The sequence below is a fragment of the Eutrigla gurnardus genome (genome assembly GCF_963514095.1).
Source record: "Eutrigla gurnardus genome assembly, chromosome: 11".
NCBI lineage: Eukaryota > Metazoa > Chordata > Actinopteri > Perciformes > Triglidae > Eutrigla > Eutrigla gurnardus.
Window position 1 is genome coordinate 23,627,751 of NC_139925.1, and position 15,845 is coordinate 23,643,595.

A 15,845-nucleotide genomic window follows, 5' to 3' on the forward strand; every position below is an offset into this window, starting at 1 on the left:
CTGAAACCAGACTGAAATTTATCAAGAATGGAATGAATTTCTAAAAATGTTTGTAATTGAATAAAAACAACTTTTTCCAATACCTTAGAAAGAAAAGGCAAGTGGGAGACAGGCCTAAAATTGGACAGTACAGAGGGGTCAAGATGTGTTTTTTTGAGGAGGGGCCTAACCACAGCGTGCTTGAAGGCAGCCGGGACAGACCCTGAGCTAAGACAGGTGTTTATAAAAACCAGCAAACTTGATCCAATAGAACTAAAAACCTCCTTCAGAAACTTGGCTGGAATAATTTCTAGGGGACAGTTAGTGGGTTTTAAGCCACTAACCACCTTAATGAGAGATGGCAAGGAAATATTTTCAAATTTCTCGAAAAAGGCAGATTGTGCAGGAGGAGCACACACATCATCAGGGGACATAAACATACTATTCTGCCTGACTGATGCCACTTTGTTTATAAAAAAAGAGAGAAACTCTTCGCAGGTTGTGGTGGAGGCATCAGACAGGACAGTAGAGGGTGGATTAATAACAGAGTCAATAGTTTTAAATAGCACTCTTGGATGATTGGAGCTGTTAGCTATCACAGAGGACAAGTATTTGGACTTGGCCTCCTTCACAGCTCTCTGATAAGCGGCCAAACTGTCCCTTAACCAGCCCAGTGATACATGCAGTTTGTCCTTTTTCCACCGCTGCTCCGCCTGTCTGCATTGTTGTCTGAGCAGACGGGTGTGGTCATTCAACCAGGGATCGGCTTTGGTTTTAGTGCTTTTTTGTCGAAAAGGGGCAACAGCATCCAGAATCGCAGAACATGTAGTGTGGAAAGTGGAGAGTAAGGTGTCTGGACAAAGGGGGGGAACCAGTCCACTGTCAGCATGCAGCTGAGAGTCCCCAAAGGCGACAGCAAACTCTCTGGCCGTTGATGGAGTGAAGATACAACGTCTGCGGGCTGGGGAAACAGGCTTATTGGCAGGAGGGGGGGCAACAAAATCAAAAACAATGGGGAGGTGATCCGAGATAGCAGTGTCCACTATTTCTATAACGGAAACTAAAAGTCCATGAGAAATGACAAGATCAAGAGTGTGCCCATGTTCGTGTGTTGGTGCATTAACAGATTGAGTGAGGCCAAACGAATCCAAAAGGCCCTTAAACTCATTTGCCAGTTGATTTGCTGCACAACAAACATGAATATTAAAGTCCCCACAAATCAATAGTTTATCAAACTTTGGAATAAAATCAGACAAAAACTCAGAGAACTCTTGGAGAAAGTTCTTGTTAAAATTGGGTGGGCGATAAACTGTGGCACACAGCACAGGACAAGAGAGGTTGATCACAAATAACTGTAGCTCAAAGCTTGAATAATTATTAGCAGTTATTATTTTGCATCTGAAGCTGTCTTTAAATATAGCAGCCAGACCGCCGCCACGACCGGCAGCTCGGGGGGTGCTGAAGAAGGAACAGCTGGGTGGGAGGAGCTCCGAGAAGGCGCTGATCTCACCTGGTTTCAACCAGGTCTCTGTCAACAGGAGGAAATGCAGATCACGTGTTGTGAAAAAGTCATTCAAAATAAACGTCTTATTTGTGAGAGATCTAGTGTTTAACAGCGCCATATGAACTGAGAAACGACCAGACAGGTTAGAAAAGCAGCTGAGCGGGCGGAGATTCCCCGGCACACAGTCCCGCTGGGAGATCCGTACCGGCCGACAACACGGGAGCAGCACCCCGGTGTCCCGGAGAACTGGCCGGAGCCATCGATATCTGTACTCCGTGGAACTCCGCAGATCATAGCCGCTGTAGTCTGCGGGGGATCCGGCAGGCAAACGACAGGGATCGTTGAAGGAAGCCAGATAAGTTTTCACTTTGATTAAGATCCCTCCTCGCTTTCCGCGTCTTCTGCGGCGACTTTTGCGAGGTAACCAGCAGGAGAGACGCCGTAGATGTGGCGGTATGGACGCCAGGAGAGGCGGCGGCGTCTTTGAGTGTCCATCAAAGCCACAAATTGGTAACTTTTCGAAAGAGTCACGAATATTAAGAAGTGTCAGGCGATCATACACCCGCAGCGGTGACACAATCCTCGCAACAAACAGCAGGCACAAGAAAAACAGCAACACACTCAGCAGAGGGAGACGGCCAGCCAAACACAGGGGCGCCATCTTTTTCCTAAAACATCAGCTGTGTCATTGTCACGGTTTGCAGGTAGTAGGCGAAGGACCCAAATGCAAATGACAGGAACAGCCAGAAATCAGGGAACTCCAAAAGACTGGTAGCAGGGAATGAACTAGAAATGCAAAGCACTGGAAAACTGGGAAATCCCGGCTGGAACACTACTTGCAGATCAATGGTGACGACCTGACACTTAGAGAAGGAAAACACTCGGAGGGAAGGAGCGTGAAAACAAGGGACACTGAAACGTTATCAGGACTGACGGTCAAAAAGGCAGGAGGTTATTATATTAAACTATTAAAAAACCCAAGATTATGATGTCATGGAGTGTGGAGCTCTGGTCTGGGCTTGGTCTTGACTCTATCTCATCCTGCCTTGGTCATGGACTGAGTTTCAACCTCTTGCAGTCTCGTTCCAGATTCTGCAGTAATAAACCTCAGATGGATATGAGAGGACCGTTATGAGCTACACACACACATGCACACACACACCCCCATGCACACACACGTGCACACACACACACACACACACAACTAGCACACATGCAAATACACGCACACACACATATGCACAGACACACACACAAATATGCACACACACTTGCACACACACACAAACACGCACAAATACACAAATACGCACAAACACACGAATGACACATGAACACACACGCAGACCACGTACCCACACAAACATGTACATAAACACACACCCGCACACACATACACACACACACACACACACACACACACACACACACACACACAGCTGAATACATAAACATTACATTCTTAGAGCACTATCCTCCACAGAGCAAACTCTATTAGCTGGCATCTTCCCTCAGGGCTGACACTGACTTCTATCAGACTCCACTTTCCTCAAGAGGACGCACACACACACACACACACACACACACACACACACACACACACACACACACACACACCTATGGGCATAACAAACACATGGTTCAAGCAGGACTGTGTATGTACGTCAGAGAGAGAGAGAAAAGAAAAGGGATTTTTTTCAAGGTAAAATGTCTTTAGAATTATTATACTCCACTACACACTTACGTAATAAGGTAATGCAGAATTACAACCATATTATACACTAGAAGGTCTCTAACAGGTTTGTGCAACTAGAGTTTCTCAAATTTCTCAAATCCAGGGGAAGGTAACATGTTCGACACAAACACGTCACAATCGGTTGACGAGGATATAAACTCTAACCATCATTTGAGCTAAAGAAGTACTAATTGAACTACTTTACTAGTCAGCACTCCTGACAACTTTGGAGACATTCTTCTTAAGTACATATATATACAAACTTCTCATACCAATATTACAGAGGCGTTTTCCCAGTTGAGCAATATATGAGATGACCCATATATCTCATATATAGGTCATCCTCCAGGATATGGCTCCCCTGACCATCACTGGCCCACCACCAAACCGGTCATGCTGGATGATTACAGGCAGCATTACGTTCACCACAGCGTTTCCAGACCCTTTCAGCCTGTCACATGGTCTCAGTGTGAACCTGCTCTCATCTGGGAAGAGAGCGGTGCGGTGTGAGTGCAGACTAGCGGGGGACTGGGGAGGCGGGACAGTCGTGCCGAGGTACGGTATGGATCAACTGGGCCTAGTGTGAATGAACCCTTAGATACTTTTACAATACATTTATTGGGAAATCAGCCAGAGAAGGTAACAGTACAAATATCCGGCAGTCGAAAACACAAAGGAGGTCAAGGCAAGAGCAACCTCACTGAGAACACAAGGCAAAGCTGATCTGGAAGAGGAGGAAGGAAACACACATCTCAAATACACAAGAGGGGAGGAGACAATAGGACACAGGTGAGACCCATTAGGGCAGGACAGGCAATCACACGGGAAACTTGACACGACGCGAGGCTCTAGAACGAGATGAGACCAAAGTTAACAAAATAAAACAGGAAGTAAACTACTCGCCCTCCTGTCACCTGCAATAGTTCTCTGACGACGCATTTGTCGGCCACATCTAAGATGAGAACACAGAGAATACAGAGAACTGACCGAGGACTTTGTGGACTGGTGCCTGCAGAACCACGTCCTGATCAACACGGGGAAACCAAGACGGCCACACCTCCCCCAACACCGGTGAACATCCAGGGAACGGACATAGAGATGGAGACATCTCATAAGTACCTGGGTGTTCACCTAAACTATTTACTGGACTGGACTCACCACACAGATGCTCTTTGCAGGAAGGGTCAGAGCAGGATTTGCTCAAGAGACTGAGGTCTTTTTGAGTGCAGGGGCCGCTCCTTCAGACCATATGACATTGTGGTGGCATCAGCCATCTCTTTAGGAGTGGTCTGCTGGGGTAGCAGAATCTGGACTGCTGGACAGGAAGAGGCTGGACAGACTGATGAGGAAGACCAGCTCAGTCCTGGGTCCTTGACTCAGTGGAGGTGGGAAGAGAGGAGTAGGATGGCCAAACTGTTGTCTCTGATGGAGGCCCCGGCCCCTGAAGGACCCCATCAGAGCCCTGGGAGGCATCGCAGGTCTTTCCTTCCTGCTGCAGTGAGACTCTCAGTAGACCACATACTGCACTCTATTGGGCACCTTATCTGTACATGATTGACACTCTTTATATTGTTTGTTTAGTGTATATATTTCTTGCATGTTTATATTGTTTCTACTGCTTGCATGTTTATTTAGTTATTATTTTCTCTTTCCCTGCTGCTGTAAAACATCACTAATACCCCGGCTGTGGGACTCAAACAGGTTTATCTTATCTTTTAAAACAACAAACAAAAATATCATCTTGACAAAACGGGGCTTCGGAACAAAGCAAGGCATGGCACCATGCCATATAGTATATGTTGTACTCAGCACAGCATAATTGTGGTGGCACTAATGAGTAAAATACGTGCTGTAATCAGATTATAATCCTTTCCACTGTTTTCTTGTTCAGTGTTGTTTGTGTTGTGAGAATGAACCAAGAAATGCTGTCATATTTCATGAAATTCAACAATATAACCGTCCATGTTAACGGCCACAATGCTTAGTGCATAATGGCACTGTAGGTGGCAACTTTTAAGACTATGAGTTCAAAAATGAGTTGAAGTCATGTTAGTTCTGAATGATCTGAAGACATAATATAAGATATCAGATTCCAAAATACTTCCTTACATCCAATTAGAGGCTGGAGAGGTATGTGACAGAGCAGATGGGTGAGTAAGTCATGATTAAGTATGAGTCATACAGTCACACTCTCCAACCTTTACTGAAGCTTTCCATCAAAGTGTGATTACATACCTTGGAATGGCTTCCCACTATAGAAACGGTTGCTGTGGTGACTGAGTTAGTGGGACCACATGTGCATGAACATGTGCTTATATGTACTTATGAACACACCATAGATGTTTTCATCAGCACATCGCACACCTACTGAATGCATATTTCAACACAACACCTCAGTGGACAAAATATGTTGTTTTTTTTCAAAATCACAAAAATGTGTGGCCATTTTAATGTCTGGTGGAGAGACGGGGAGAAGCAAGAGGGAGATGATTTGGTAGGATTTCATTCAACTCATCTCAGGATTCACAAACAGCATGCGCTTAAACGGATGTGCAATATTAATTGAAATATTATCTTCAGTAAAATACTTTTCAACATAGTAAAGAAATACATGGATGGATGGATGGATGGATGGATGGATGGAAAATCAAATCCATCCTTTTTGGGCTTCACCAGGTTAACTATGGAAGCGAATCTGTTCCATAATTCAAATTAAAATGGATTAACAGAAATGCTTTTTCATTTTCAGAATATAGCTGCATTTTTTGACTCATAAATAAAATGAGTAATAAATAATCCAAACTGGATTTTCATTTTCTTCTTCAAGACTGCTCATTGTGTAACTTAATCGAAATGAAAAAGAAAAGGACATTTAAGATTTCATTTTTAAAAGATGCCCCAGCAAATAGGTACCAAAATTAAATTTTAAATGTCAAATTTGAAAATTAAAATGCATTAGCAGAAAGGCTTTTGCATTTCAAGGTCATAGCTGCGTTATTTGACTCAGAAATAAAATTAGTAATAAATAATCCAAACTGCATTTTCATTTTCTTCTTCAAGACTGCTCATTGTGTAACATAATTAAAATGAAAAAGAAAAGGACATTTAAGATTTAATTTTCAAAAGATGCCCCAGCAAATAGGTACCAAAATTCAATTTGAAATGTCAAATTTGAAAATTAAAATGCATTAGCAGAAAGGCTTTTGCATTTCAAGGTCATAGCTGCGTTATTTGACTCATAAATAAAATTAGTAATAAATAATCCAAACTGCATTTTCATTTTCTTATCAAGACTGCTCATTCTGTGACACAACTTAAAGGAAAACAAAGAGGACATTGCTTTTTCGTTTTCATGCCCGCCCCCCGCAAAAAAGGTAACATAATTCAATTTGGATTCGCAATCCCAAGCGGCGCAGGAGAGTGACGTCAGTGGCAGTTCTTCTCCTTCAGCCCCCAGTCTGACACCGCTGTTCAACCAACAATGGCGGCCAAAGACGGCAGCAGCAGCGGCACCGGCAGCAGTGCCGAATACACATTTAAATGTAAGTAACAGGTTTTTGCTTAACGTCGGACGTTCAAGGGGCCTTAAAACACATTTGAGTGTTAAAATGCGTGAAGTTAAAAATGCTAATACGTGTAGCCACCGGAGTGTAGGGCCAGCTACGTGATGTAGCTTTAGGCTGTTGATACGAGGAGCTCAGTTAACGTTAGCCTTTAAACGTAACGTAAGCCTAAAACCCTTCACTTTCAAATGTTACAAGCTCTGATGGTAACTTATGTCTTATTGTAACCGTGGAGCTGTTCAGTTAATTTGTTCTCGTCGTAAGTTGTGTAGGCTACAGTTCGCTCCTCTCGCAGCTGAATATATGACGTTAACGCTGGGTTGTGAGCCCCGCTGTATTTCTAGGTTGTAAAACTGTAAACGTTTGGATTGAATACAGAGCTAACCTTAGGATCATTATTACTGTTGATATCGTTATTATATCGTACAATCATTTTGCATGTTGACATAACAGGAAATGTGCTTTACATGTCGTTTTGTTGTAGAGAGCAAGGAGCAGACTGAAGCCCTGATTATGCCTCGACGCGCGTCTAGGATTTTTGGGAGGCACACGTCAGGCCCTTGCGTTGGACGTAAAGGCTGAATTATGCTTCCGCTTCGACACAACGCAAGGGGGCTTGCGGACCCCTTACGTCCTTGCGGACCCCTTACGTCCTTGCGGACCCCCTTACGTCCAACGCAAGGGCCTGACGTGTACCTCCCAAAAATCCCAGACGCGCGTCGAGGCGACGCAACACCAACGCAGCGGCTTTGGCTGTGATTGGTCCGCTAACTACATCCGCTGGAGACCGCTATCCGGTTTCCACTCATAAACACCGCCATTTAAACTTTTAAAAGGCTACTTTTATTGTTTTCACCTCGTTTTATTGTTTGCACCTTCTCGCTTTTGCACAAAGAAATAAAACACCAAGTTCTGAAAAATTGTGGACGTTTAAAGCCGGAAAGTAAACAAATAGGCTATAACGAAGCTTACGATGATATACGCCAAGAGTCTCGGTCGGTCGGTCAGTCTTTACAAAAACCATAGCGCCCTTTACCGGTGTGGCTTTGAATTGCATTTCAACACGTAAACCCAACGCAGAACCATCACGGTCTCCAAGCAACTGCGTGGCCGTTGCCGTTGCGTTATCACTACGCGGAAGCATAATCAGCCCTTGACTCAGCTTTGAGGATTTGATCAAACTCCGGGTCCGGGATGAAAACGACCACCTGTTGAGGCCAAGAACACAGGGCCACCGACAGCAGCAAGAACGAGGAAAACGGATGACTTGCAGGATTTGATCAGGGAGGACATGAAGTTACAGAGGGAGAGCGAGGAAACGAGAGAAAAAGAGAGCAGAGAGAGGATGGAGAGACTTTTTAGTTTATTGGAGAGAATGGTTGGGAGGCGTTGAATTTTTTGGGGGTGGTGGATGTGTTGATTTGTAATTTAAATTGTTAATTAAAAATATTGTATTGTTCCATTTTCTTTTCCAAATATTGTATATAGTTAAATTAAAATCTTATAACCTTGTAACATTATCTGTTCCATTTCTTATTTACAACTAAAGTCAACTTTTGAACTGCTTTTCAGTGACAAGAAAATAATTTATTTTTTGTGTAATTAACAAATATTTACAAAGTTACAATAACTATTGACAAGTGGGTGTTCTTAACATGTAGAACTATTTACAAAAGATCAGCAGAAATAACTATTTACAGAGACCATATATACAGTATTGACTGAGCAGGAGTCCCTGGTGGTGCTGCTGGACTGGATGGGATGCCACAATAAGGACCCTGGACTCTTCTGGCTCTGAGTGGGACATCATCTGGAAGGTGGGGGTTGTGGGATGCATGTCTCCACTGTCCACCACATCGTCCATCATCGGGGTTTGCAGGGCTGATGCAATCGACGGATGCCATGTCACTAAAATGTTTAAAAGAGAGGCAAGAATAAAATATTGAATTAAGTCAGGGTTATTTACAGGGTTCGTACACATTTTACTATTCAATTCAATCACTTTATAAGCCAAGCATTTAAACTAAAATTCAAGCACTTTTCGGACCTTGAAAAACAGCATTAAAATTACAGCATTTTCAAAGATTTTACATTTTAAGCACCGGTACGAACCCTGTATTAAGTCTTATGGTTAAATGACATTATCCATGTCAATCTATACTTAATATGGGTCGTCACTTAGCGGTATCATTTATTAACGGGTATATTAATTACCACGTACTACGCTAGCTATGTATGAACATTAATATGGGTTAAAAAAAAACAGCTTTAACGTTTCCTCCCCACGGCTCTCCCAGCCGGAGATAAACAAGCCGCCGGTGTCGCCGCAGCCGCCTCTCCTTTTGCGAGGAAGGTGTTGCCTCCGTAGACCGCGAAGGCTGGGTCCTCCAAAGGCTGCAGACCCTGTGCAGGTGAGCCCAACCAACACGGAAGGAGAAGAACTGCCACTGACGTCACTCTCCTGCGCCGCTTGGGATTGCAAATCCACATTGAATTATGTTACCTTTTTTGCGGGGGGCGGGCATGAAAACGAAAAAGCAATGTTCTTTTTAGTTGTGTCACAGAATGAGCAGCCTTGATAAGAAAATGAAAATGCAGTTTGGATTATTTATTACTAATTTTATTTATGAGTCAAATAACGCAGCTATGACCTTGAAATGCAAAAGCCTTTCTGCTAATGCATTTTAATTTTCAAATTTGACATTTCAAATTGAATTTTGGTACCTATTTGCTGGGGCATCTTTTGGAAAATGAAATCTTAAATGTCCTTTTCTTTTTCATTTTAATTAAGTTACACAATGAGCAGTCTTGAAGAAGAAAATGAAAATGCAGTTTGGATTATTTATTACTCATTTTATTTATGAGTCAAAAAATGCAGCTATATTCTGAAAATGAAAAAGCATTTCTGTTAATCCATTTTAATTTGAATTATGGAACAGATTTGCTTCCATAGATAACCACACGTAGATCACCATCTAGTGTTTAATATGAGGTATCGCACTCTGAGCCTCATCTTCCATAGTAAAGATCATTAGGTTGATGTGTGGGGACAGGGGACCTTTAGGGGGACATAGCAGGTCAACTGTATACAGAATCACATCATTGTGGAAAATATTTTGTTGCATAATATTTGTGTTCTGTGTTTAAGTACTCATGAAAAATCATATCCAGAACCCTGGTCCTCAGTGGTGGAACAAACTCCCGACCAATGTCAGGACAGCAGAGTCCATCTTCCGAAAAAGGCTCAAGACTCACCTGTTCAGACTTCACCTCGACTCTACATAGCATGACCCACTAATATTCCACTTCTATGTCCTTACCTATACTAGCACTTTGATCATAGCACTGTTGCTCTTAAGGTATGTTTTGCTGAACAGCTACTACTTTACTCAGATGAGGACCTAACACTTGTTTATATTTTTTAGCTCTTACTTTATCGGCAATGATATGTTGTGGTTTCTTTCTTTCGACAAATGTACTTATTGTAAGTCACTTTGGACAAAAAAACGTCTGCTAAATACCCTCAAGGAGTTGAGCTGCAAACCAAAGTTCTTTAGAAACAGTCCATCACAGCCGTGATTACGACGGAAAAATTACATTGTGGGTTGAATGTTGCTCAGGTAAGTGGAGTGTTGCATTCAAGATCTGTACTACTGTAGGAATTTCTGAAAGCTTGCAAAACATTTTTCAATTGCTCTGTGTTTCTTGCGGGCTGCACTACCGTGGTGGTCTGGAGAATAATCCTATACTTTGCCTATTTACTTTTGAGATCATATTAACAATCCCCTTCCACAAACAATAGATAACAGACTGCTTTAAACTGCAGGAAATAGGACGTCGATACCTTATGACATTATCAACACGTGCACACAAATGTCTGCCAGCTGTTTATTGTTTGTCTATGCGTGGAAGAATGATCAGATATATCAAATATCTCATAAGCAAAAGCAAATCCCACAACATTCCTGAAACCAGTTTTCAGCGTGCAAGAGAAACTTCGAGAGTCTGTCTGCTTCATTTAACAGGTTACAGAATATGTTGCTAACTTAAACGTGTAACATTGAAGATCTGGATTTAGAGGATTACATGATGTACGGTTTACTGGGTTTTCCTGATCCAGATCTCATTGTTGAAAGGCAGATCAAGGTAGGAGTTATAGCCAGCCCAAGTGAAGGCGTGTGCATCTGCATCAGTTTTCTCAGCTTCAGGCAAAGCATCACGGAGTAACTGTGCGTTCCGTTGAGCCCGCTCGATGCTTGGAGTGCCTTTGTAGCTCCTTTCATGGAAACAATGACATTTTAATCATGATGTTTCAGATATAAAATACTTTGACAACAGTATCATTCACTGAGCTTTAGGCTGGTGTGTTTTTTCTGCATCAACCTTCTCTTCCAGCTTTTTAAAAAAAATGTATACATTGCTGATATCACTTAGCCCAGGCATAATAGCATGAAGCGTGTGGATTCTTAGTTGCAGTAAATCAAATCAAATCGAATTTCAATCTTTAAATCTGTTTTGATTCATTATTATTTGGAAGCTTGTGAACTGTTTATGTGCTACCTCATTAAAGTGTTGTATAATTGATAAGATAAGGTGCACAGTTGGCGGAGTGGTTAGAGTGCATGCCATGTACAAACGTACATATGCAGCCGAACCCGGTTTGAATCTCAGATGGAGGTCCTTTACTGCATGTCACCCCCCCCCCCCCCCCCCCCCCCCCCTCTCTCCTACGTTTCCTATCTGTCCACTGCAAATAAAGGCGTCTATGCCTAAAAAAAAAATCTTAATCTTATTTAAAAAATAATACCAGATAACTATGAAGTGAGAGATAAAAGTAGGTATTGTTCACCTGACATAGACAGTGACTCCAGGTGTTTCTTCCAGTGTGACTGATGCATCCTGGATTTTACATGCTGTGCCCTCAGGGACATACCAGGATAGGAAGAATTCATTGCCATTTATGACGTTGATCAGCACTGGCCAGGCGTCGAGCTTGGGCTTGCAAGTGCCTGTGTTACAAACCACACAGTGCTTTGTCATATTGTTGGCAATTATAAAACACGGAACAATCCTGGAGGCAAAACTGATTTAAAAAAAACAAAACACTTTTGTATGATCCTGTAAACCACGGACATGTTGAATGTTGATGTTTCTGAACCAAATATACATTTCATATAGATTTCCTGTCAGCCTCGTATTACTCAAATGGACTTTCTCACAACAACAAGATGCGTTTATTTTTGGTTTCACACAGGAAAAATCTAGTGTTTGTTTGAACTGTGGTTAACAAGAAAGAGCATCAAAGAGTAATTTATTCTTTTTATTTTATATTATGGTGGAGGATTTACTTCATGATATATTCAGCCTGAGAGAGTGTATTCTGTGACATGTTTATTAAAATCCAATTGTCAGCGGTGTGCAATGCACTTCTTGTCTGAGCCGTTGTGACGTATTTGATCTTCAAATGCAGCCTCCAAAGGACGGATGCTGACTTGCAACACAGCTAATAAATCCGTGGTTTGCAGAAACATATACAACGTACATTATTTATGTGTTGATTCAAGACAAAACTACACATTTCACATTTGCTGAAAGCAAAACAGCTACAAATACAAACATGTCTTGGAGACAATTCTATTTTCAAAATTTCTGAGAGGTCAAAGTTCATTGACTTTGTTGTGCTGTACATCGATCCATCACGATGACTTCATTTCACTGCCCAGCAATTCTCAGCCATTTTGTTCTTCCCTGCTGATTAAATCTCACCCTTGGCAGGTACAAGTGAAAGCAAACATAATAGTTTGGTTCAGACGGTAATCCAGTAGTTAGTCAATCACTATGCTGGGAAATGTCTCACCTGATACTTTGATCTTCAGTAAAATAAACTTCTTTATTAACGACCATTAAAAAACTGCTATTCTCTGCTATATCAAATGAGATAGTCACATAGCAAAACCAAACTGTATTGTTGTAAGTTGTGGTTTCACCCTGACGTACCTGCTTCTTTCTTCAGCCTTGAATTGCCACTTATTAATTCACTGGACACCGGGCTCTTCATCTGGGTAGTCAGCCATTTAGCGTCTCCGTATTCACGCACTTCATAGTCCTGCAGACAACAGAAACTGTTTTTCTATATACTCTTAAAATGCATCCCAATGCTGTGTGCATATCTACCTCATGCTTCTCGACCAGTTTGTATCGAAGGCATTGTTTGTCATGGCAAAAGTCAGGACTTTGCTCAGGCTGTCCCCCACAGAGCAGCACCGGGACCAGAACCAGACGCAGCAGTAGCAGCTCCATCGTCCAGACTCTTCTCAAAGTAACTCCTGCAGACGCTCTCCTGCTCATTTCACCTGAATGACGCGTCTCACGACTCACCTGACCGGTTCATCAGGTCACACAGGCATTCCCATGTTGTTCACCTCATCGTGTCGCGGTCACACATGCTTTCAGAGACTGCATTTCTTTTCAGGACAGATACTTGATGTCCTTGATAAACAGAGCCTTACGTGACACAAATGACGAAGGGCTGAATTTTTCATCAACTTAAATAGCTACAACTTATGAACACACAAAGAAGAGTTACATTAGAGTCCTTCCATGGTTTGAGACTAAGCCAGCCATGCCTCTTTTATATGTCACAGAGATATAGCAGTAATGCCTCATAGCACAGCAAGCGAGACTGCTTCTAAATAGAGCGTTGAGATCTCGGGGTCACAAGCCGGAGAGTAGCGAGGCGATGACGAGGATCGGAATGGAGAAATGAGGAGAGCAGTATGTTTCTGCAACTTACAGATCACTGATGGGACTAAAACAAACAATTAACGTATTGTGGTGACATGGTGATAATAAGGACAAATGTTGTCTGCAACCTTTTCACATTAATAAGCAGAAATGTAGCGCTAAAAATAAATTGCAGTTCATTTCGTCTCATTTCGACACATTCACTTCAGCTGGACTGTACAAGACATTTATGAGACTGTGGATTTTGTTCACCATCACTAACATTGTAATTGTTGTGGAAAGTAATTTAGGCATAGATAGGTGTGAACCTATCTAATCTAACAAATGATTAATAATGTGTTTTTTGGTTACTATTATACCATTATTATGTCTATTTGCCCGTGTGTCCACCATGTGTATTGATAGGACAATTGATGATGATTAATTGGTGACTTTAAACAAAAAAAAGATTCATTTGTGGAATTGTCGCATACATTTTGTTTTATCACATTAACGCTGTTGGCTCTCTGGATGGGACGTCCGAGTTTGAAAAAACAAAGATGGAACCATCAATAATCACACAGCCTCATAAACCTACTAAGATACAATGGCACCGACACCACTGCAGCAGTGCAACGTTAACTTCTCACCATGGAGCCAAATTCAGTCAGGACCACTTTGTCAAAAATAATCTTTATTTATTTGCACAAGTTTCATTTGGCGGTATGGTACTGTTCTGGGACTCCCTGCTCTTCCACGCGCTTGCGTGGAAAGCCTGAGGCAGGAAGAGCACCTTCCTGCCCTTCATGAGCCATCATTAACGGCATAAGCAGGGAGCATAGCAGCAAAGAAAAACCCCAGACAGAGCAGAGCAACCAACAAGAACAATGGTAAGGTACATAACAGATGACGGGAGGAGCTGGGGTGGAGGTGGGTTGGAAACGCCGGCAGAGGAAGCAACGAGGGAGGTCAGGCTAGAGCAGTTTAAATAGCGCGCTCTGAATGCAATTTCCCAATAGGAAGCGAGCACGGGGAGTCAGCTGAGCCGTCAGCTGATCTCCTCGGTTTTGACAGCTACGCTGTTGCTGCTGATTTAGAGCTTGACGTCGTGGCCTGCCAGAACTAACGCTACACTTGATTAATCCACCCAGCTGCAACAATAACCTGATGAACAAACATGTTAAATCATCATTTATCAGCAGCTGCAGTATGAAGCTGAACAGACGAGTTAGTCTCCATCACATCACTTCATTTAGCTGGGAAGTCGTCAGCTGTGTGTGCTGATAGAACCTGTCAGGCTCGTCTGGGGCTTGATAGGCAAAGTGTTTTTTGTGCTTCTTAGTTTCTTCACTTTCAGCACAGCCTCCACGTTCGTTTCCTCACACATGTCTTCTTAAGCAGTATCCTGAGCTGCAGCAAAGTAAGTGTCTCTATAACTTGTAAGTGATGTGTTGCCTTTGTGAGGAGGTCAACTGCCAAGCAGCATTGTGGCAGACTGCAGGAGCTTGCTAACATGTTTAACTTGGTGTAGGACGTCATACTATACCACTGTGCAAATGAGGACACGCTATGACCCAATCTCTTCTACCGCTATACCACTATCATGACATCATGTGCATCTATCAGTCTTCCCGTCATACCTGTTGGCAGAAGGATGCAGCTTGGGGGACCCCTAGTGGCTGCAGGGGCCCTATGCACCCACATAGTCCGCTTCGAGCAAGAAACGGCTCTGTGTAACAGTGATCCTACACTGTAACGAATTGCTGTATATTTACGGTGGATTTACAACAGTATCCTACTGTATTTTATAATAATTATAAAATATTGTTAAATATCCATCCCTCAGGGCTGCATGGTGGTGTAGTGGGTAGCACTGTTGCCTCACAGCGAGAGGGTCCCGGGTTCGATTCCCGGGTCGGCCCGGGTTCCTTCTGTGTGGAGTTTGCATGTTCTCCCCGTGTAAGCGTGGGTTCTCTCCGGGTTCTCCGGCTTCCTCCCACAGTCCAAAGACATGCAGGATGGAGATAGGTTAATTGATGGCTCTAAATGTCCCGTAGGTGTGAATGTGAGAGTGAATGGTTGTCTGTCTCTACATGTCAGCCCTGTGATAGACTGGTTACCTGTCCAGAGTGTACCCTGCCTTCACCCAATGACAGCTGGGATCAGCTCCAGCCCCCCCCCCCCCCCCCCGCGACCCTGAATACAGGATAAGCGGTAGATGATGGATGGATCGATTCATCATCCCTCACATGTATATTAACAGTTAAATCAGTCATTTAACAATAACAGTAGATAACTGAAATTTAACAGCATAAAACAGTATTCATAATGAATTGCTGCA

At 42.8% G+C, this 15,845-nt stretch overlaps 1 protein-coding gene across 1 annotated transcript; it reads right to left on the reverse strand.

Annotated features, from left to right (window-relative positions):
• Positions 1-10,655: 10,655 nt before the first annotated feature.
• Positions 10,656-13,115, reverse strand: LOC311020852 (heme-binding protein 2-like). The gene is made up of 4 exons (XM_084021083.1): positions 12,956-13,115; positions 12,779-12,887; positions 11,631-11,790; positions 10,656-11,057 (listed from the first exon to the last, which is right to left on the reverse strand). The coding sequence occupies exons 1-4, from the start codon at positions 13,079-13,081 to the stop codon at positions 10,880-10,882; spliced, it is 573 nt and encodes a 190-aa protein (XP_083877209.1). The 5' UTR covers positions 13,082-13,115; the 3' UTR covers positions 10,656-10,879.
• Positions 13,116-15,845: the final 2,730 nt, after the last annotated feature.